This window comes from Parambassis ranga, chromosome 6 (genome assembly GCF_900634625.1).
Source record: "Parambassis ranga chromosome 6, fParRan2.1, whole genome shotgun sequence".
NCBI lineage: Eukaryota > Metazoa > Chordata > Actinopteri > Ambassidae > Parambassis > Parambassis ranga.
Window position 1 is genome coordinate 15,318,950 of NC_041027.1, and position 19,973 is coordinate 15,338,922.

Below are 19,973 nucleotides of genomic sequence, written 5' to 3' on the forward strand. Positions count from 1 at the left end.
AGGCGGGTTTATTTAGTTCCGGGGAATTGTCGTCGGTCTCGGTTGTGTTTGGATCTCATGTGCTAACGGCTAAATGCTACAACTGTGGAACGTCTGTTAGCAGATAATAAATATTACAGTAAGTGTTAGACAACTTTGTACAAACGCGTCTGTACGTCATGATGTGACGTATTAACCGGAAACAGTTGGCTTTGTATTTTAACTCCAGGCGGTTGGTTGTGTGTTGCTATATTTATTAAGCTGCTTTGGTGTTCGGTGTAACAGAGCAGCAGGACTGTGTAGCCCTGGTTTTACCACAGCGTGGGTTGTTTTCAACTGTGTAAAATAAACGTAAAGGTGGAGTACTTACATCCCACGGTGTGTAGTCTTTAGCGAGCTAGCTTAGCCTGCTAACTGTAGCTGTAGCGCCCTGTGTGTCTGTATTTAAAGTCCTCTCACTGTCCGCAGGGTGTTTACTCATGTCGGGCAGGAGCAACGGCGTGGAGTGGGTTGAGACGACCGAGGAGGTGGTGGTGGTGACAGAGGAGTGCCTCCATCCTGAAGACAGCTCCTCTCCTGCAGGTGCAGCACACAGCAAACTTTAAGCATGTACGGTCTGTCCCACAGGCTCTGAGACTGTCTCTGCTTGCAGTGACCCCAGTGTTGGAGCCAGAAGTCACACCCATCCAGAAGCTGCTGGAGACTGTGGGAGAAAACCAAGAGGGAGAAGATGGGTTCTGTGAGGAAATTGAACACTCTGCTGTCTGCTCTGTCTGCTGCGTTCTTTGTGATTAACTCCCTGCATGCCTCTGTCTCGCTCTTCAGGCTGTGAGGAGTGTCTGACTCTCTTCCAGGATCAGACTGATCCGCACAACCTTCAAGGCCCGTCTTTTATTCTGGACTTCCCAACGAGCATGGGCGTCCCGCAGAGGGCTCTCCTCACTTTACCCTTCGGCCTGACTGTGGGCAGATCCAGCATTCCCAGTGCAGGGATCGGGGTGCTCAATCACGGACCAACCGTGTCTCCGGGAATGCATTTTGGGCCAATGGAGGGGGAAGTGACGACGAGGGAAGCGGCCATGTCGAGTGACTTCTCCTGGGAGGTGAGCTGGATCTATAAAATAAAACTAGAAATCAAATTCAGTCCCAAAGTGAGGTCTAAACTCTGTGTGTCCTGTCAGATCTTTAAAGGCAAGGATCAGTACGAGTACATTGATGCTGCCAAAGAATCTCACTCCAACTGGATGAGGTATCGATTCCTTTGATTGTTCCACAGTTCTGACTCACGCACAGAATTCTTTTTAAAGTTTCTTACCTTCTGTCTGACCCAGGTACGTCAGCTCTGCTCGTAGTAAAGAGGAGACCAACCTGTTAGCAGTCCAGTATAAAGGCAGCATCCTCTTTCACTGCTGCCGCACCATACACACCGGGGACGAGCTCATGGTGTGGCCCAGCAGCAAGCGTGCCTCCCGCTTCAGTGAGGCGTGGACACAGGCGTGGTTGTTGAAGCTGAATGCAACAGGTACTTTCAGGTTTCTGTCATCTTATGATCAGATCTTCTCGGTGTCAGTTGACATATTTCCTCCTTCTTCTCCTTCCTCCACACAGAAAACATAACCATATCTGCGAGCTCTCAGATCTTCCTGTGCTCCCTCTGTCAGCTGTCCTTCACCACAGAGGCTTTCCTCCAGCGGCACATGGAACACTGTCACACACAGCCTCAGCCTGAACAGGCTGAACATCCTGCTTCCAGCGGCGACTCTGCAGCACCCTCTGAATTACCCGTGGAGTCGAACACCTGCGAGGACTGTGGGAAAAGTTTCAAGCAAATGCCTCATCTGAGGAGGCACAGGCTGTGCGTGCACTCCAACAAGCGGCCCTACTGCTGCCCACACTGCAGGCGCAGCTTCAGCCAGGCGTCCGGCCTCCTCAGACACCAGCAGGTCCACAGAAAGCAGGCGGTGATAAAAGCTCCTCATCAGAACAGCGAGGAAGAGCATGGGACGCCAGGGTCAGACCTTCATAGTGTAGCTGTGTCCGAGGAAACAAAGGGAACGAGTGAGGATCAGCGAGAGGTTCGGGAGGCAGCGTCCGCCCAGTCCAGCTGTCCAGACTGTGATAAGTGTTTCTCGAACGAGGCAGCCCTCAGGAAGCACAGGGTGACCGTCCACAAGAGGCCGTACGTCTGCACCGTGTGTCAGAAGTGCTTCGGCCAGTACAACGACCTCACCAGGCACCTGCGGCACCACGAAAAACGACCTGCGGGTGGCGGGGAAATACAGGAGGATCCACAGGGCGCTGCGGCCACCATGCCCTTCAGCTGTGCAGAGTGTTCGCTGACGTTCTCCTCAGTGGATTCCCTGGAGCAGCACATCAGCGAGCATCAATCTGAGGACGCTGCAATGGAAAGTCAAGAGGAGGATACGTCGGCTGATGTTGAAACTGTTAAACCAGGCCAAGGTCTCCCTCCTCGGCCTCAGAGAGTCGGAGCCAGGTCTAAAATTTCAGCCATAACGAAGCTCATAGCGCCTAAACGAAGAGCGAGCAGTCCTCCTCAGACGGAGAGGAGCTCCGCCGAGCAGGAGGCTCCTGCCGGGAGGCGCGGGAGGCTGACAAAGTACAAATGGTTCAGCTGCAACCGCTGCAAACACACATACGGAAACCCAGAGGACCTCAAGGCGCACAAGTGCAGTAAGAGACAGCACAAGTGTGGACAGTGCGGAGCCACCTTCAGTAAGTCTGGTTTCCTGAAACGTCACGAGCTCACGGTCCACGTGAAAGCGAAGCGTTACAACTGCGAGCGCTGCAGGAAGGTCTTCAGCACGCCCGCCAACCTCAAACAGCATCAGAAGAGCAACACCTGCATGAAGTATCACTGCGCGTCCGAGCTCTTCCCCTGCGCCCACTGTCAGTTCTCCTTCACCGTGAAGAGCTACCTGATCAAACACATCAAGAGGCACCACCCGGTGGAGTACCTGTCCCACTACGAGTCCAACGGCGTCATGGACCAGCTGGAGGAGGAGGAGGAGGGAGAGGAAAAGGAATGTGTGTGTCCTCGGTGTGGGAAGCGCTGCACAAACTCCAAAGCTCTCAAATCTCACACGTGCTTCAGGCAGGTGAAGGTCATGTACCTGTGCACCGACTGCGGAAAGGGCTTCACCAACCACTACGGACTGAAGCAGCACCAGCGCATCCACACGGGCGAGAAGCCGTACAGCTGTCCTCACTGCGGCAAGAGCTTCTCGTACGTCGGCCAGCTCAACGTGCACCTCAGGACCCACACGGGGGAGAAGCCCTACCTGTGCACACACTGCGGGGAGAGCTTCCGCCAGTCGGGAGACCTGAAGAGACATGAGCGGAAGCACACGGGCGTGAGGCCGTACAGCTGCCCCGAGTGCAGCAAAAGCTTCAGCCGGCCGCAGAGTCTCAAAGCGCACCAGCTGCTGCACCTGGGACAGAGAATGTTCAAGTGCACGCAGTGCGGGAAGAGCTTTTCCCGGAACTACCACCTCAGGAGGCACCACCAGAAGATGCACACGTAGCAGGTTCCACACTGCCGCCTGTGTGGAACCTGAAGAATTGCACTAAACAGTCTGGTTTGTGGTGACTGGGCTGTGAGGATGAGGATGATGAAGAACAAAAGGTTCAAAGCTGCAGCACAGACTCACAGAACGAATCATCGTCACTGTCGGCCTCAGCTGTGAAATAAACACGAGCTGCTCGGCGTCACTGTTGACCATTTATTCCACAAAACACACAATGCAAAGCATGTGCACTGTACAAGCCTTAATATTATGAAAATACTCATAACCATGCCTGTTGTTGTTTTTTTAAGTCATCTTAAATTGTGTGTTCCAGATCTACGTTTTTTACATGACACAGTATAACTTCGTCTACTGGACACGACCTCTTTGCATTGCTCCCGTCAGTGTTTGTCTCGTTCATACTTCCACCTTGACTATATTATAAATATTAAGTAAAATTAAAATATTTCAGTCTGACCTGAACTGTACAAACATACTGGTATGACAGTTGACACATTGACTCATTGAAACTGTGCGTAAACTGAAGCAGGTAGAAACCTGGCAGTGTGTTCCCGTGTGCTACACACAGCGGCGTCTCGAGCAGCTGCTGGTTAGAGACGAGCTTCTGAAAACTGCTGGTAGAGATCCCAGTAATGTTTCTTACATCAGTAGTCCTAACTAATATCAGTTACACAAGTCCTTCACAACATCCATTTGAGAGAGGGGGGGGGGGGGTCCATTGTCATTTGTGGCACAGCAGAAGAAGAAGAAGAAGCGAGGGGGGGGGGGGGCTCGTTAACGAGTCCTGATGTGTAGAAAATACACAAACACTTCTGAAGGTAGGCAGCAGGTGGTCCTCAGGGTGAAGGGCGGGTGACTGTCTGTACAGGAGACGGCTCACGCTCCTCCTCCAGGTCCAGTGAAGCCCCGCGGCGTCCTCACTGCAGTGTCCGTCCCAATTCACGCAAAATATACAACCCTCAATCTCATTAGTTTATATTATGTTAAATGTTATGCACATTCAAATTTTTTACAAACCAAACTGATTGTTAAACCACACGGCATCACGTCTGTACAAAAAAAAGAAAAGGTCACAAAACGAGGCAAACCCAAAGAAGGACTCTTTTTGGCAATTAAAAAGCAACAGCTTGGTCTCACAAAAACCACAAAGTAAAGGGTTAAATACAGGAAATGGAAAACGGAACTCACACCTAGAGCTGGACACAGTCTGTGTGATGGTGGATCTGCTCTGTCTGGAAGTGTTAACAGAAAAAGGGTTAAAAGGTTTAAACACGAAGGACCAAGCTGGAGCAGGGAGGAGAGACGCCCTGCGGCGAGCTCGACTCCTCCATCTGCTGTGATCATGGAATGAAGAACAAACAAGGCTTTTATAAAGGTTCCGATTTCAGCTCCTCCACCCGGCACTCCAGGTCGGCCACCTGGAAAACAGAGAGGGGAGAGTGAGGAGCAGAGTCATCGGCAGACGGCAGGTCAGAGGATCTGTGGAGCCCTACCTGCTCCTGCAGCTGTCCGGACTCCTCCTGCAGCTGCGTGGCCTCGGCCCCGACCTGGGCGCAGCGCTGCGTCTCCTTCTTCAGGTACTCGATCTCCCTGCACACACACAGAACCACAGTATTGATCTCTGAGCGCCCCACGCTGCTGGCCTCAGCTTCCTGCGGGGACGCCGTCCTACTTTTGCTGATACTCCTTGATGAGGCGCTTGGCTTTGCTGTATTTGCGCTCCAGGGCCTGATACTGAGCCTGCGTCTCCTTCAGGTGCTCGTCCACCACCTGGCACAGCCGCTGGGCCTCCATCCAGTAGCCCTCCAGCTTCTCCATCCGCTCCTTGTTCTCCTGCAGGGTCTGCTCCAGCTGGGCCTTATCCATGCGCCAGCGCTGCTTCTCCTGCTCCGCATGGTGCAGCTGGGAGGACGGAAACACACCCGTCAGCCACAGACCCACAGAATGCTCCCAAACACCGACATGTCATGTCAGCTCACCTTTCTTTTCAGCTGTTGGATCTCAGCCTGGGTCACAGCATGCTTTATCTGGAGCTTTAACAGAGAGAGACCCGTGTTAGCCTCAGCTCCATCAGACCATGAAGCCCCCCCGGAACGCTCGGCGTCTCACCTCTTTGTACTTATGGGCCAGCTTCTCAGGGTCCGTCTCCAGAGGAGACAAGTCCTCGTTCTCTGCCAAGTCGAACACCTCGATGGCGCTGGGATACGGCGGGCTAGCCTCCTCATCCTCGTCCTCTTCCTCATCTGTGCCATATTCTCCGCCCTGCGAGGCAGAGAAAGAGTTAGAGAGGTGCTGCTGAAGGACAGTTTGTTCATCTGTCCGCAACGTTTCTGAGGGAGCGACTGAGGACGAACAGAAGTGATGAAAGATCTGTGAGCAAACATGGAAAGCTTCCCTTCTGTGTTATGACACCAACTGGACACTAGATGGTGCAAAAGAACACTCTTTTCCCTCCCCTTATAAAACCCACTGCTTTTCAAGAACCACCCCCCCCCCCCCCCCCCCCCCCCCCCCCCCCCCCCGAGCGCCTTCCTCGTCCGTCTCACACCAAACACCAGAGACACCAAAGTGAAGGGGCTCCTGAGGACGCGGCCCGAGTCGTCCTGATGTTCTGTGAGCTGAGCCCACTGTGTGACTGTGTGAGGCTTCACACCACAACAAGAGGTGCAGGGATAAATGTCATAATCCTAAAACCAAAGGGGTCAACGGAGGATTCTGGATGCTGTGCACGGGGCAGCATTAAATCATGTTTTATATCAGAAAACAGCAGAGAGGGTTGGTGACCCCCTCACACTGACCTCCTGTTCGTCCATGTACTGGTTGTAGCGCTGCTCCATCATCTCCCTCTGCCAGCGCTCCTGCTCCAGGGTCTGCTGGATGAGCTGGGCCACCTCGCTCTGCTCGCCCGGCTTCTCTCGACCAATCACAAACCTGCATTCAGACATTGGATCAGTGAGAGGATGAAGGTGATGAGGAGGAGCTCGGCGCTGACACTTTAGATGCTGATAGAAGTTCCTTCTACCACAGAACACGTACGCTGGCTGAGAGCCGAGCCATCCTTCATCTGAATAATACATGTGAGCAGTGTAGGCCCTGGCTCCATGGCTGTGTTTCCATATCCACTGCTCGCAGCCTTTATGTGATGTGTTCGTGCAGTGAGGCTCTCTGAGGGCAGAAAATGGCTTCCTGTTTACAGCCATCCTCCTCTTAGAGGCTAAAGACTCGGCCCTGCCCTCTGCTCTGGGGCAGGTGATACGTGTTTGATACAAGCTCACAAATCTCCGTCCGCCTGAAGCCACAGACGGCTCTTACACCAGCCACCGCAGCCGCTCAGCTCCTGCAGCGCTAACGGGTAATTAAACGCTCACAAACACTTCCTGTCCCAGCCTGACGTCTTTAATGAATAGGTCTGAGCTCTGCTGCCCCTCGCGTCACTGCAGAGGATCCATAATGAATGAGCTATCAGTGGAGCAGTCTGATCTGTGCACGTCAACAATTATCCCAACATCCCTGACCACTAAACTCTGAATTATGAATGACGAGCCCACAGGAAGAGCCTAAATAACCTGCTGATGCCCGCTGTGTTCCTGATAACCCGCCCTGCTCGGGACTGAGGGGTGTAATCAGGACCCTGTGAGACCTGCGATAGAGATCTGCAGTCTGCTGCAGAGTGGACCGGATGTGGTAGAAGCCGGCCCTGCGTGTCAGACGGGCTGCGGCTGCATATCAAAGGGAAGCATCTCTTCAGGGACGACTGCTGGATGTCACAGCAAGTTGTAGCAACGAACCAAAAAAGACTCACAGCTGAGGCCCTCAGAGAAACCACAGACCAGCAGCTGTGCTCAGCAGCGCCCGGAGCTACATGCTAACACTGATTAGCAGTCTGCTGTGCTGGGAGTTTCCTGTAAATCCATCCTGCGGCTGCTGACATATTGAAACGGACACACGGACTCAAGCAGCAACAACAAAGACTCTTACTTGACGGTCCCTGACGTGTTCCTGAGTACAGAGGCGGCGAAGCTTTGGGTGACTCCCACCAAACTGGTCCCGTCCACCTCCACAATCAGATCGTTGACCTGGATCCTGCAGGAGACAGTTCAGACAGCTCAGCTCGGGCTGTGCGCTCGCTGTAAGCCCACACAGGCTCCGCTCCTCAGTCCTTGTTCTTGGCAGTCAAACAGTGAAGCCTCCACTCCTGGAAATAAACTGCTAAGCTAGCATGCAGCCGTTATCATGAATGAACGTACCTGCCATCCCGGTGTGCCGCTCCTCCCTCCGTCACCGTCTTCACGAAGATGCCCAGCTTCTCCAGGCCCATGTCGGCGCCTGCACCCATCCCGATGATGCTGATGCCCAGGCCGTCACCGTCTGAAACACAGCAGCACCACAGGGTGACCCACTGACCACAGGGGGACCCACCGACCACAGGGGGACCCACCGACCACAGGGGGACCCACCGACCACCGACCACAGGGGGACCCACCGACCACAGGGGGACCCACCGACCACAGGGGGACCCACCGACCACAGGGGGACCCTCTGACCACAGGGGGACCCACAGGGGGACCCTCTGACCACAGGGGGACCCACAGGGGGACCCTCTGACCATAGGGGGACCCATCGTTCACACTGAACATGTGGTATCTGCTGCACATGTCTACATGCAGCCTGCTGTGTTGTGTTATATGTGTGTATATGTTAATGAGCTGTAACGCTGACGCCCACCTGCACTGTAACATGTCTGAGTCACATCCACTGATACCGCCACACTGTACCTTTCTCCAGCTCCACGGGGAACAGGTCCAGCCTCTCCACCCTCTTCTCCAGCTCGTACTCAGCCGAGGCCGCCATGGGGTCCACATCCTCATTACGCCTGTCGTAGTCCTCGTTGGGATAGGTGGCAAACACCTGCAGGAGACAGACAGCGGGTCAGACTCAGAGTCATTGGTGTTTGTTTACAGCTCCATCTGTGTGTGAACAGGCTTTAAGATGAACTGTCAGAGGAAAGCCTGACCTCTGCATACACAGCGTCTGTCTGATGGAAACCAGCCCATCACTTGCTGTGTCCACCCTGAAGAAGCTGACTGTGTTTCCACGTCAACCGTCCATCACATACAGAAGCTGACTTCACCCTGTGAGTGTGTATGATGAGAGTGTGTGTGTGTATGATGAGTGTGTGCGTGTGTGTGTGTCGTGGTTTGATGATAACCGACCACCACTGTGAACATAATGCAGCAGAAATGTATTGATCATCTGTGTGTTGACGGCCGCAGCGCTCTGGTCGGCCTCTTGGCGGTGAGGGGGGGGGGGGGCTCTCATGGAGACAGAGGCCTCTGTTTTTCCCACATTCAGCCTGCTCTACCAGCAGGACAGTTTACATAACCACCTCCCGCATGCTAATGGAGGGCCTTCTGCAGCTGCTCGCTCTCACAGACTAAGCTGAATCTTTACAGGCCTCACTCTCACTCCTCTGAGGTGATTATGTATGCAGCAGCGAGCACTCACTCCGAGCCGGACCTTCTCCTTTCACACCTTCTTTGATTTGTTTGGTTAGATATTTTCTCCTCTGCTGCACTTCCCTCTCTCCAGCCTGTTCCTGTGTTAGCACAGTGCTGCATCTCTCGGCTCCAGAGCCGCTCTTCAGTCATACAGTACGGGCCCCGTCGCCCTGACAACCCCTCAGCAAAGAGCCCGTCACCTCCGACAGCTCCTTTCAGATGTAGCCGGCCCCTCCTCCTGCAGATGAATTCACTATCATTGTGCTCTCGTGCATCAGTGGACTCTGTACAAGCGTCTTATTTACAGTTTCAAATGTCATCATCACCGTCTCACGCACGAGGAGGCTTTCTGTCATGTTTTTATTTGAAGTATGAATGTAAACATGTTTAATGCCAGCTCCAGGCTGCCCCTTGTTTCCAGCCTTTATGCTAAGCTAGCTAAGCTAAAGTAATGATCTTGAGTGTTAATCCCCTCATCTAACACACAAACTTCTGATTCTTGTGGGCAGAATAATAATGAGGGAGCAGCAGCGCTCGTGCTGTCGGTGCACGCTGCAGAGGACAGCATGGGAGCAGCACTGACGTCGAATGGCTTCTGATTTAGGTTACCTTTGTATTTAGAGGGATTAACAGAATGTGGATTACAGACACACAAAATACACTGTTTGCATCCCAAGTAGCGGAGCGGCGTCCGAGCCCGCCCGCCCTCGCTGACACTCTCACGTGGCTCTGCCTCCCTCCTTGAGATCAGCAGGCCACAGCTGGTGGCGTGCGGCCGCCTGAGCACAACCACAGCAAAGTCCAGCACGGGTGGGCTGATGCAGGCCGGGCTGGGACCCTGTTAACACTTTCACCTCCGTCACACCTCCCACTGCAGACAGACTAATTAGGATCCCGCACCATGACACCTCTGACCCCCGCCTGAGCATGCTGAATGAAGATGAAGTCCTCGAGTGGTGAGGTGGCTCTTTGGAAGACAAACATTGGGATTAAAGGCAGGGTGGTGGAGGAGGGGGGTGGAGAAGCACGCTGCTCCAGTTGTGGCAGATAGTAGGTCAGAGGAGCTAACAGATGGCCAGGAAACTCCCTTCCTCCCTCCCTCTGCTACCAGCCGCCTGGGATGTCCTACAAAAGCTCTGTGGGCAGCTAGCTCCAGCCACTCAGCCTCTGACAGATTGTGTTTGTGTGTGAAGAGCTCCCACTGTGGACTGTAAAGTGTATTAAAAGCAGCCCGTAAGTGACAACTACCGTTTTACAAAGCAGTTGTGGTGAGATGGCTAAATGATAGAGCTGCTCTGCTGCACAGGCCTCCACCTCCATGACCCTCAGTGCCTGCACTGTGACTGGGTAACACTGTGGTGTTAACAGGCAGGTCTGGAACACCCCCCACCTGCCCCGCTCCACCCACTGCAGCCTGCCGGCTGGAGACACAGCTCTAATTTTGGTTTGAGGCTGTTGGATGTGCGGAGGTGGAGCTGCTGGAAACAGTGTTTTCCACTCAGCCTGGCCGCTCTGCTGGCACGCCACACTGATGACACGTCTGTCTGCATGCGATTCACCCAGCATCCTACATCCTCCCAGTGTCACACCTTTCCTCCTCACAGGTGAATGCCGCCGCCTCCGATCGCTTCTTTAATCCTCCTAAAATTAGGGGTTAATCAAGATCCCAGATGTGCAGACAGAAAATAAGGATGTGGCCTCGGCGGCCATCACACTGGACCAGCCTTCGCCCGGCCAATAAAGTGGATATGCTGGGTTTGTCAGTCGCATGGCACCACAGCCCTGACCGTGTTTTTTTTTGGCAGGACAGTCTTTGGTCAGCAGTCATGTTCAGGCTTAGCACTGAGAGCCACATCAGGTCAGACACACACACACAGGGCCCAACAGCAGCACAGCAGGACGGTGGAGGGGTGTAAAGTACACATACTTTTATATTTGCTGTTGTACTGAACGTCTTTTAGTTAGATTTCACAGCTGGAACGTGCACACCAGGCTCGAGCTGTCGCCATCTTGTTTGGAAGCTGGAGATCTGAGGCTGCAGAGCGCCGTCCCTAATGTCACCATGTCTGTGAGGATGGACCCTCACAGGTCAGGGTTCTGTCATTCGGACCAGATCTGTTAAAGGTAAAAGCACCATCAGCGGGAGCTGGAGCCGCCGCGGCGTGCAGCTGGAGCCTCAGACCCGCCTCCAGTGTCTTTCTGACAGGATGATGGCGGGTTGATCAGCACAGTCAGTGAGTGAGACGTTGCATAATGTGGCTCGTCGCTGAAATCTGAGCGAGTGGGCACAAAACAAACCCACACAGCAGCAGCAGCAGCAGGAGGAGGAGGAGGACGGAGAAGTGGGACAGCGTGACCTTGTTGATAATCTGTCTGGTCTCCCACCCCTCCTGGCTGTGAGTAATGCACTGCGTGGAACACTGCAGGCCTGCTGAGTCCGGGTAACCGACAGTTTGAGGATACCTGGACACACGGTGATGTATGACGGCTCCCTGAGCTGCTCCGGACCGGCGGACCGGGGCGGTGAACACAAACCAGCAACGGCTGCACAACTCTGGCGGCAACACACAATTCAACATCGTCCATTTATTCTGAACACACAGGTGTTGTTTGGGTTAATAATACGCCGCCAACGAAAAACCATAGGTGTCCTGTGAGCAGGCTGGCAGGACGGCTGCTCAGAGCTGTGTAGGCAGCAGAGCGCCACAAAGGTGTGTGTGAAAGGAGTAGGTGATGAGTGAGCAAGGTGATTCTGCTGCATGAGAAACAAATCTGATTATAATCCAGTGGAGATTATCTTTTTCTGACAAACTGTCCCTACACAACCTGATAAATGAAAATCACAACAACGCCAGGAGGCGATGTCGTGAAGCAACACAACACCGATCACACACAAACAGGCCAAAACAAACGAGGCGAGCAGCAGATAAATAAGACATGAGACGCAGCAGCTTCCTGCTCCTCGACAAGGAGGCGAGCCTGTGACGGTAACAATGCTGCTATTTTTACAACAGCAGCAGCAGACCGGCGACGAAGAGCGAGAGGGAGAAGGAGCGTCAGGAGGAGCACACAAAGAGAGCAGTGTGAAGGCTACCCGGAGCTGAGAGGACGGAGACAGACAGGCAGAGAGACACAGAGACAGGCAGGGAGACACAGAGACAGGCAGAGAGAGAGAGAGACAGGCAGAGAGACACAGAGACAGGCAGGGAGACAGACAGGGAGACACAGAGACAGGCAGAGAGACAGGCAGACAGAGAGGCAGAGAGACAGGCAGAGAGACACAGAGACAGGCAGAGAGAGAGAGAGACAGGCAGAGAGACACAGAGACAGGCAGAGAGACACAGAGACAGGCAGGGAGACAGACAGGGAGACACAGAGACAGGCAGAGAGACAGGCAGACAGAGAGGCAGAGAGACAGGCAGGGAGACACAGAGACAGGCAGAGAGACACAGAGACAGGCAGGGAGACAGGCAGAGAGACACAGAGACAGGCAGAGAGACACAGAGACAGGCAGAGAGACACAGAGACAGACACAGAGACAGGCAGAGAGACAGACAGGCAGAGAGACAGGCAGAGAGACAGACAGGCAGAGAGACACAGAGACAGACACAGAGACAGACACAGAGACAGGCAGGCAGACAGGCCTTTAGTGTGAAACGGGTTCAAAGCGCCCAGACGTCCAAACACCGTCACCACAACAACGCCTCCCTGCAGCACAGAGAGGGAATGTGCACTGAAATGGCCACTTCCTGTTTGCTACAGAAGCGTCCTACAGTGTGACTTCTGGCTCTGATACAGTCGCGTGACATTTGAGCGGCACAATAATCACCCCTCCCATTTGACCTCACCCCCCCACACTCTCATCCACCCTGCATCAATCTCCATAACAAAGGCCACACTGATACAGTGTGAAGGCCTCAGTGGGGGGTTGTTCTCCAGCCACGGCTGCCGGGTCACAGCCAAACTCTGCTTTTCATCCAGCCGATCAGCTCCCGCAACACACAACACTTCCTCCGGCGGCCATCTTTGATGTCACAAAGATGAAAGTCTGAATGCTGCGCGGATGAAGTTCATGCATGATTTATATGGAATACTTCACTATTTAGCGAGTGTATTAGAGACATCCATCAGCATGCTGGATCTCCGATGTCCGCCTCATGCCTCATTTTTCATACAAACACGCTGCATTAACCGTTTAACTGATACTTTGCCTCATCAGCTTCAGCTCCACAGCGCCCCTGCTGGTCAGAAAAACCCCCCGGCGCCTTCAATTTTATTACTGCCCTCCCTGAAGCCTTCAAAAGTCACACCAGCTCTGTGGAAGACTTCCTGTGTCCTGTTTACCATAATGCACTGCTCCTGTTGCCTAGCAACTTAACAACTTAACCCTTCAGCCGTTAAGAGGTCTGTAGAGTCCTCTTTATGGAATCCAAACAACAATCCAACTGTCACAGGTGTGCAATGAATCCTGGGTAACGCTGGACCGCCATCCACCTGACAACATCCTTCACAACCATGGGGGGGGGTGGACATGTGACGCCGCCGTCAACAAAGGTGACAGCTGATCTGACCACTGTAACATACTGTGTTAGATCACCTGAAGGTAGCATGCTAATCAGCTAGCTGCAGACCGGACCGCAGTGTAATACTACTTCACACCACCGGATGGTGACGGTGAGTCCTCAGAGAAGAACAGCCATCTATCTGTCTACTGATGTTATGTTGAACTTTTCATGAAGCCCCTGTGCTGCTGGATGGTGTGCAGCTCTGGGACCAGAGCAGCTTCTGACGTGACTCCCTGTGATGTGGGACACCAGCTCGGAGTCCCTGTGCGCCTCAGAGCTCGCGGCTAACAGCCGAGCAGCAGGACTGAGCTGGAGAGAATCCGAGGCTTCTCTCCGGATCGTCGCACCACCCCCAGACACAGAGAGACACTTCACATCAAGTCTTCCTCCTCCTCCTCCTCCTCCTCGTCTCCATCACAGCATTCTCACACACTCCCAGTACACTGACCTTTCATTTTCCACCAATCTAAAAGCAGGGTTAATCACCCTGTTCCTTTACAGAGGCTTTTCAGATAAGTATCTACATGGCGGCTCTTTGGGGCCCGTGTCAGCTGCACAGTAGGAATGTGGGGCCGTCCATTAGGCCGCTGGTGAGGGAGGGTGTTAGCAGAGTGCAAAGCCCCGTGTGGACACAGGGTAAAATCAAAATGTCAGCATCGGCCTGCCGCTGACAGAGGCACAGTGAGTTCATTAAAAAAGCTGACAGAGACGCAGCCGATAAGCTTTAAGGTCAACAAACAGCACAGACGTAATTACAGCTCAGAACCAGCACCGAGCCTGGTTACACCGGCCTCTGAGGGCTCCTCCACGCACACTGATTAACATTCACTCCTTCCTCACCTTGATGGCCTCTGTGCTGAAGCGGATCTTCCTGGAAGGGGGCGGGTCCTCCTCCAGGGGCAGCCCAGCAATCTCCACACAGCTGGACTCTGGCTCGTAGCGGTCATCCTCGGCCTCGTCTTCGTCCTCGTCCTTCTGGCTCCCACCAAAGTCCTCCCCCACCGCGCTGTAGGTACTGATATCCACAGAGTCCCGGCCCGACAGGTCGTCCCTCAGAGTCCTGTCCTCCTCTTCCTCAGCATCCTTGTCCCGCCTCTGCCTCTCAGCAGCATCCTCTCCGTTCTCCACAGAGGTGCTGCAGGGCTCAGAGTGGTCCCCGGGTTTGACCTCAGCTTTGGCCTCCACACCGGCCTCGGCCTTCCCTCTCTGTTCGCTCGGCTCTCCCACATTACTGCAAAGTTCAGCGGCTGTGGCACCCTGGCCTCCATTAATGCTTTCAGACGGGGAGGTCCCCCTTCCTCTGGGGGCCCTTGTGGGTGTCTCCTGGCCCTTCAGACTGCTTATGTCATCCTCCAGGCTGCCTGATGCAAAGGCACTGACCCTCTTTGTGATGATCTTGGAGTTCAGGACTCCCACCTTGGTGCTGACCCCTCTGGAGGGGAGCGGAGGTGTGGAGGAGAGGCGGTGGAGGTTGTTCCGGAGCTCTGCTGCTCTTTCGAACACGGCGCTGAGCTGACTGACCGTGGGGGACACCGCTTCACTGGTGTCCAGGCTGTCCAGGGACTCTGTGCTGCCGTTGAAACGGGCCACCACGTCCAGCCTGCCGTCCTGGAAGCCTGAGGCCTTGTCGGTCTTCAGCAGGACCCTGGTGGTGGCCAGCTTCTCCTGCTGCTGCCTCTCCTGCTGCTGCTCGAAGATGCGGCGCGTCTCCTGCAGCTTGGAGTAGCTGGGCGACGAGGCCCGCTGGTGCCCGTTCTCCGGTTTGGTGTCGAACTTGCTGACGCGCTCGGACACGGTGGATCCGAGCTTGAGCAGCGCGCTGTGGTCCACGTTCTCGTTCAGGCTGCCGGCTCTGGGGAGGGAGAGGCGCACGGATTTGTCGGCGTTCCTGGCGGGGTCCTCTCCCTCTGCGTCGGCCGGGGCCGTGTTCTGCATCTGCTGGAACATGTTCTTGATACGGTGCACGTTGGATCCGTACCTGCGCCCTCGGGGGCCCTCCTGCAGATCCCCATTCGCAGCATTGTCTTTGACGGGCTTCAGGGCCTGCATCCCCGCCTCGTACGCGTTCCTGTGCGGGGATGGGCTCCTGAGCGTAGAGCCAGAGCCGGTGCTCTTGGATGTGGATTCGGTCTTCATCATGGTCAGTCAAGCGTCGCAACGGATGCTCAGCGACGGCATGTCTCCCTTCACGACCCCCGGCGGTAAATCCGTGCGATCCCCCAGCGGCGGCGGCGGCTCCTGACGCGAGGTTGCGGATCCAGACGAGCCCGGCGGATGGAGAGAAACAACAACAACGGAGCGCGTCAAAGGCCCGGCTGCATCCGCTGCAACGCTCCTCTAGTGCAGCGGAGAAAGTGAGCGCGATGCATCTGTCACAGCCACAACGACGCAAACCTGCCGGAGCCCCGCGTCATCACAAAGATGTCTGCGGACAGGGGAAGGACCGCGGGCTGCGCGCGGCTGACGACAGCTTGCTTACGTTTAATCCCTGTTTTCAGGCAGCATCATTTTGATCTCTTCATTCTGGGAGCTGCAGATTTCTGCTCCGCGTTCAGCGGCTGCTGCTGCTGCTGCTGCGGCTGCATGGAGGCGGCGGCCCCGGGTCCTAGCGCCCGGCAGGAGCTAGCATCAACTAGCCTTCAGCTAAGCGGGATTACAGAGTCCCGGCGCAGAGCAGGGGCTGCTCTATGGCTCCTCTGCCTCTGTGTGGGTACGGCGTCCCGCATGTGCCAAACCTGCACCCACACTGCTGAGACACGTGTTCCTCAGTCCCAGTCCTCCACGTTAAACCTTGTTATCAGTCCCCTACTTAGCCGGTCTGTCTGATACCCCGCCGGCTCTAGGACCCGGCGGCTCCTCCCACGTCAGGCCTCCGTGTCCAGTAACATCCGTTCCTCGCAGGACACATTGTTGCTTCCTGCAGACACGTTCCCAACATCACTGAAGGCAGACAAAGCCTCTGCGGCTGCGCACTGAGGACACAGAGACACCTGACAGGACCGAGGCTGTCCAACAGCTGTCCAACAGCTGTCCTCCGTGCGACGGAAGTTTAAGACTTGTAATAAATAAAATGAATCTCAGTGTTTAATAAAGTGTGTTTGATTCGTTTCTTTCAGGGAGTGTCGATGGTTGATGGAGAAATGGACAGATCATCAGTGATATTTATTTATGTCCATAAACACACACACACACCTCCCCCTCCTCCACCCTCTCAGACTGTTATTAGGTGAGGGAGGCAGAAATAGCTCTGACATGACCCCCCCCACATGGCTCTGTCAATCACATTCTGAAACAAGATGGCAGACTGCAGGAGCTTCTTCTTCCTCACAGGCGAGTTTGATCTGCAAACATTCATGTAAACAAAGACAGGACGAGCTGTGAGTGTGTGTGTGTGTGTGTGTGTGTGTCTGCTGTGAGTGTGTGTGTGTGTGTGTGTGTGTGTCTGCTGTGAGTGTGTGTGTGTGTCTGTGTGTGTGTGTGTGTGTGTGTGTGTCTGCTGTGAGTGTGTGTGTGTGTGTGTGTGTGAGTGTGTGTGTCTGCTGTGAGTGTGTGTGTGTGTCTGTGTGTGGAGGCCTTGTTGTCAGCGCTCAAGGACTGTAGGTCTGTCAGGGCCATGTGTGTGTGTGTGTGTCTGTGTGTGTGTGTGTGTGTGTGTGTGTGTGTCCAGCTCTCCGGTACTGTAGGACTATCAGGGCTGTGTGTGTGTGTGTTGTCCTGTGTCGGGCTCTGTTTGTCTCCGTTAACCCTTCATAGGGTCTCTTTCAGTGTGTGCTGCCAGCCTGTTTGGGGCCAATGCAGAGATCAAGTTCACCATTCCTGTGGGGAAGTTCTTCACATACGAGCTGATGAGAGAGACTTTCCAGAATGACTTTGAGCCGCTGTCCAAACTTTACGGTAAGCTGCAGCAACACGTTCGCTCTGCACAGACCAAACTCTCCCTGATCCTCTGTGTGTGTGTGTGTGTGTGTGTGTGTGTGCTGCTCAGCTGGACACCTGTACGACGACCCCATGATCTTTAAGTGCAACAGGCAGAACTATCCGGACCTCCCAGAGTGGCTGCGCTTCACCCAGAGGCACCCCTTCGATAACGGCTTCCTGTACGGCACGCCGACGTCTCCGGGAAAGAGCATCATTGAGGTGGGTCGTTTACACCTGCAGGCCGGAACGTCGCCGCTCTGCAGCTGAACGTCTGAAGGGTCCGTTGACAGCAGAGCCTCGGGCTCCTCTGCTATTTTAAAACCACACATTAAACATTCAAGGCGTCTTTGAAGAAGAAGGGAAACACATTTCTGAAGCGTCACAATCAAACAGAATGAATCAGGGATGATAGCAGCCCGCCTGCTCCGCCTGCTCCGCCTGCTCCGCCTGCTCCGCCTGCAGCTGGCCTCTTTAGAGTGTTCATCAGACAATAAACTGTCACACAGAAATATCATCTTTATATTCAGTGTGTACACAAATACAGCCGAGATCTGTGTTTCCTGACAGATCCACGCCGTCAATAAGCGGAGCTACGACACCGCCCGACACATTCTGGTCATCAAAGTCGTCCCAGGTTTGTCTACTATAACCTAACACAATCAAACCGTAATGATGATGGATGAGGTCATAGGTCAAACATGCCTGATGTCACTCACAGAGAAGCTGCTGCCGTACCAGGCTGAGTTCTTCATCCAGCTGAGAGAGATTGAAAAGGTGCTGCCCTCTGCTGTTCAGGATGAGATAAAGCAGGATCTGCAGAAGCTGTGGGACACCGAGGCCTTGGAGGTCACCAACATCACCAACGCCCTGGACCGCGGCGGCAGAGTGCCGCTGCCCATCGCCGGACACTTCGAAGGGTAAGGAGCTGGTGGGTGCAGCCCGGCCGTGGGGTCCTGTTCTGGACTGACGTGGACTCTGCTCTGTGTCAGTGTGTACGTGAAGGTGGCGTCGGAGCAGTATTTCTCCGGCTGCCTCCTGAAGGTGCTGACGCCGGAGCACCAGCGGCAGTGCGTGTCAGGCGCCAAGGTCAGGGTGCCCGGAGGCTGCAACTTCTGCAGCATCCCCAGCAACTGTATCACCTGGTGCAAGACGGAGCTGGTGAGGCCGGGAGGAGGAAGAGTCCCTGCTTCAGGTTAGCACGGAGCCTGTGACGCCTCTGCTCTCTCTCCCTGCAGTTTGACCTGACGAAGCTAGAGCCCGAGCCGCCTGCTCCCACCATGGGCTCCGGGATTCTGGAGGCCAGAGGTGACTTCAACCCTCCGGAGTCTCCCCCGAGCAGAGACTATTTCCCAGACTACTTAGTGACGGTGATGGTGCCCCTGATCCTCGCCCTCATCCTGTGTGTGCTGCTGGCCTACATCATGTGTGGCAGGCGGGAGGGCGTGTACGTGTCGACCAATGAAATGACATTTTTACTCTTTTAAGACAATGATCCTCCCAATAATCCCTGACTCACATCTCTCCCCTCACAGCACCAAAAGGGATTCCAGAACAAACCAGTAAGTATGGGGATGGGGGGTCAGGCCCGCTGACAGGAGGCCGGCTCTGACACCAGGTCATGATGTGATGTGTGCTGCAGGATCCAGCTCTACCACCACCACACCATCCACGGAAACACTGACGAGCTGAGGAGCATGTCCGGGAACCGGGGCGTCCCGCCGCCTCTGTCCACGCTGCCCATGTTCAACAGCCGCACCGGAGAGAGGGCGTCCCCGCTGCGGTCCGACAGCCCCAGCATCCCGCTCATCATGGCCCAGCAGTGAGCGCAACATCACCTCATGTCACATTGATACAGCTGATGGACAGACGTCACTGAAACCCGTCTGCTCTCCTGTCTCCACAGTGATCCGTACAGCGACACGCTGCCCAGGTAAACACGGCCTGTGGCACCGCCCTCACTGGACCCCAGGAACCTCCACGTGTTCACCTACAGGACGTGAGGAGAGCAGTTTGTTTCCTGCCACAGTCTCTGCTTCCAGATTTGCAGTGGGATGTTGTTTTTTCTTTCTCTTCTTCTTTAAGCTCCACTATAAATAAATAAAGTGTGAATTTGTCAGAATGTTCTGCTGCCTTCACTCGGGATGTTTTTTTATCCAATCAGCAGGTTAGTCTGTTTTTACTGGACCCCAGTAAGACTTCCATCTGCAGGGGTCACTACAGGATCAATAAGCTCCTGTAAGGATCAGCTGTTATTGCATCGCACGTCCACCAGGGGTCCCTGCTGTGGCCTGATCTCTAACAGCTGCACCGGCCTGTTTTCACTGCTCACAGGGTCAGAGCTGGTTTCTGAGCAGACTCGTCATCACTCCTCTGATCACAGCTCTAAAGTCAGATCCTGCAGTTTCACAACGGGACAGTGAACACGCCGCCGCTGAGTAGACCACTTCACATGCTTTATTTCAGCACCC

At 54.5% G+C, this 19,973-nt stretch overlaps 3 protein-coding genes across 3 annotated transcripts; 2 read left to right on the plus strand and 1 right to left on the minus strand.

The window, feature by feature from the left end:
* Window positions 1–4: 4 nt before the first annotated feature.
* LOC114437287 (histone-lysine N-methyltransferase PRDM9-like) lies at window positions 5–3,704 on the plus strand. The gene is made up of 7 exons (XM_028407895.1): window positions 5–118; window positions 448–561; window positions 632–718; window positions 805–1,082; window positions 1,161–1,228; window positions 1,311–1,501; window positions 1,588–3,704. The coding sequence occupies exons 2-7, from the start codon at window positions 459–461 to the stop codon at window positions 3,519–3,521; spliced, it is 2,661 nt and encodes an 886-aa protein (XP_028263696.1). The 5' UTR covers window positions 5–118; window positions 448–458; the 3' UTR covers window positions 3,522–3,704.
* A 686-nt stretch (window positions 3,705–4,390) lies between these two features.
* Window positions 4,391–15,726, minus strand: LOC114437288 (neurabin-2-like). The gene is made up of 10 exons (XM_028407896.1): window positions 14,428–15,726; window positions 8,300–8,432; window positions 7,772–7,892; window positions 7,503–7,607; window positions 6,323–6,455; window positions 5,634–5,786; window positions 5,504–5,557; window positions 5,197–5,426; window positions 5,018–5,114; window positions 4,391–4,942 (listed from the first exon to the last, which is right to left on the minus strand). Exons 1-10 carry the CDS (start codon window positions 15,724–15,726, stop codon window positions 4,892–4,894), a joined length of 2,376 nt encoding a protein of 791 aa, XP_028263697.1. The 3' UTR covers window positions 4,391–4,891.
* A 1,075-nt stretch (window positions 15,727–16,801) lies between these two features.
* sgca (sarcoglycan, alpha) lies at window positions 16,802–19,628 on the plus strand. Its single transcript, XM_028408102.1, has 10 exons — window positions 16,802–16,917; window positions 17,353–17,481; window positions 17,573–17,724; window positions 18,073–18,139; window positions 18,224–18,422; window positions 18,495–18,663; window positions 18,741–18,949; window positions 19,038–19,064; window positions 19,145–19,324; window positions 19,409–19,628. The coding sequence occupies exons 1-10, from the start codon at window positions 16,884–16,886 to the stop codon at window positions 19,437–19,439; spliced, it is 1,197 nt and encodes a 398-aa protein (XP_028263903.1). The 5' UTR covers window positions 16,802–16,883; the 3' UTR covers window positions 19,440–19,628.
* The last annotated feature ends 345 nt before the right edge of the window (window positions 19,629–19,973 follow it).

What these genes read in the sequence shown, in the direction of transcription:
- LOC114437287 (XM_028407895.1), top strand. Translation starts at nt 459, where the DNA reads ATGTCGGGCAGGAGCAACGGCGTGGAGTGGGTTGAGACGACCGAGGAG. An exon ending in AGACAGCTCCTCTCCTGCAG is followed by an intron (nt 562 to 631) that starts GTGCAGCACACA and finishes CTCTGCTTGCAG; the next exon opens with TGACCCCAGTGTTGGAGCCA. An exon ending in CGAGTGACTTCTCCTGGGAG is followed by an intron (nt 1,083 to 1,160) that starts GTGAGCTGGATC and finishes GTGTCCTGTCAG; the next exon opens with ATCTTTAAAGGCAAGGATCA.
- LOC114437288 (XM_028407896.1), bottom strand. Translation starts at nt 15,726, where the DNA reads ATGATGAAGACCGAATCCACATCCAAGAGCACCGGCTCTGGCTCTACG. An exon ending in GCGGCACACCGGGATGGCAG is followed by an intron (nt 7,608 to 7,771) that starts GTACGTTCATTC and finishes TGTCTCCTGCAG; the next exon opens with GATCCAGGTCAACGATCTGA. An exon ending in CCGGACAGCTGCAGGAGCAG is followed by an intron (nt 4,943 to 5,017) that starts GTAGGGCTCCAC and finishes TCTGTTTTCCAG; the next exon opens with GTGGCCGACCTGGAGTGCCG.
- sgca (XM_028408102.1), top strand. Translation starts at nt 16,884, where the DNA reads ATGGCAGACTGCAGGAGCTTCTTCTTCCTCACAG. An exon ending in CCTGGTGCAAGACGGAGCTG is followed by an intron (nt 18,664 to 18,740) that starts GTGAGGCCGGGA and finishes CTCTCCCTGCAG; the next exon opens with TTTGACCTGACGAAGCTAGA. An exon ending in AGGGATTCCAGAACAAACCA is followed by an intron (nt 19,065 to 19,144) that starts GTAAGTATGGGG and finishes TGTGTGCTGCAG; the next exon opens with GATCCAGCTCTACCACCACC.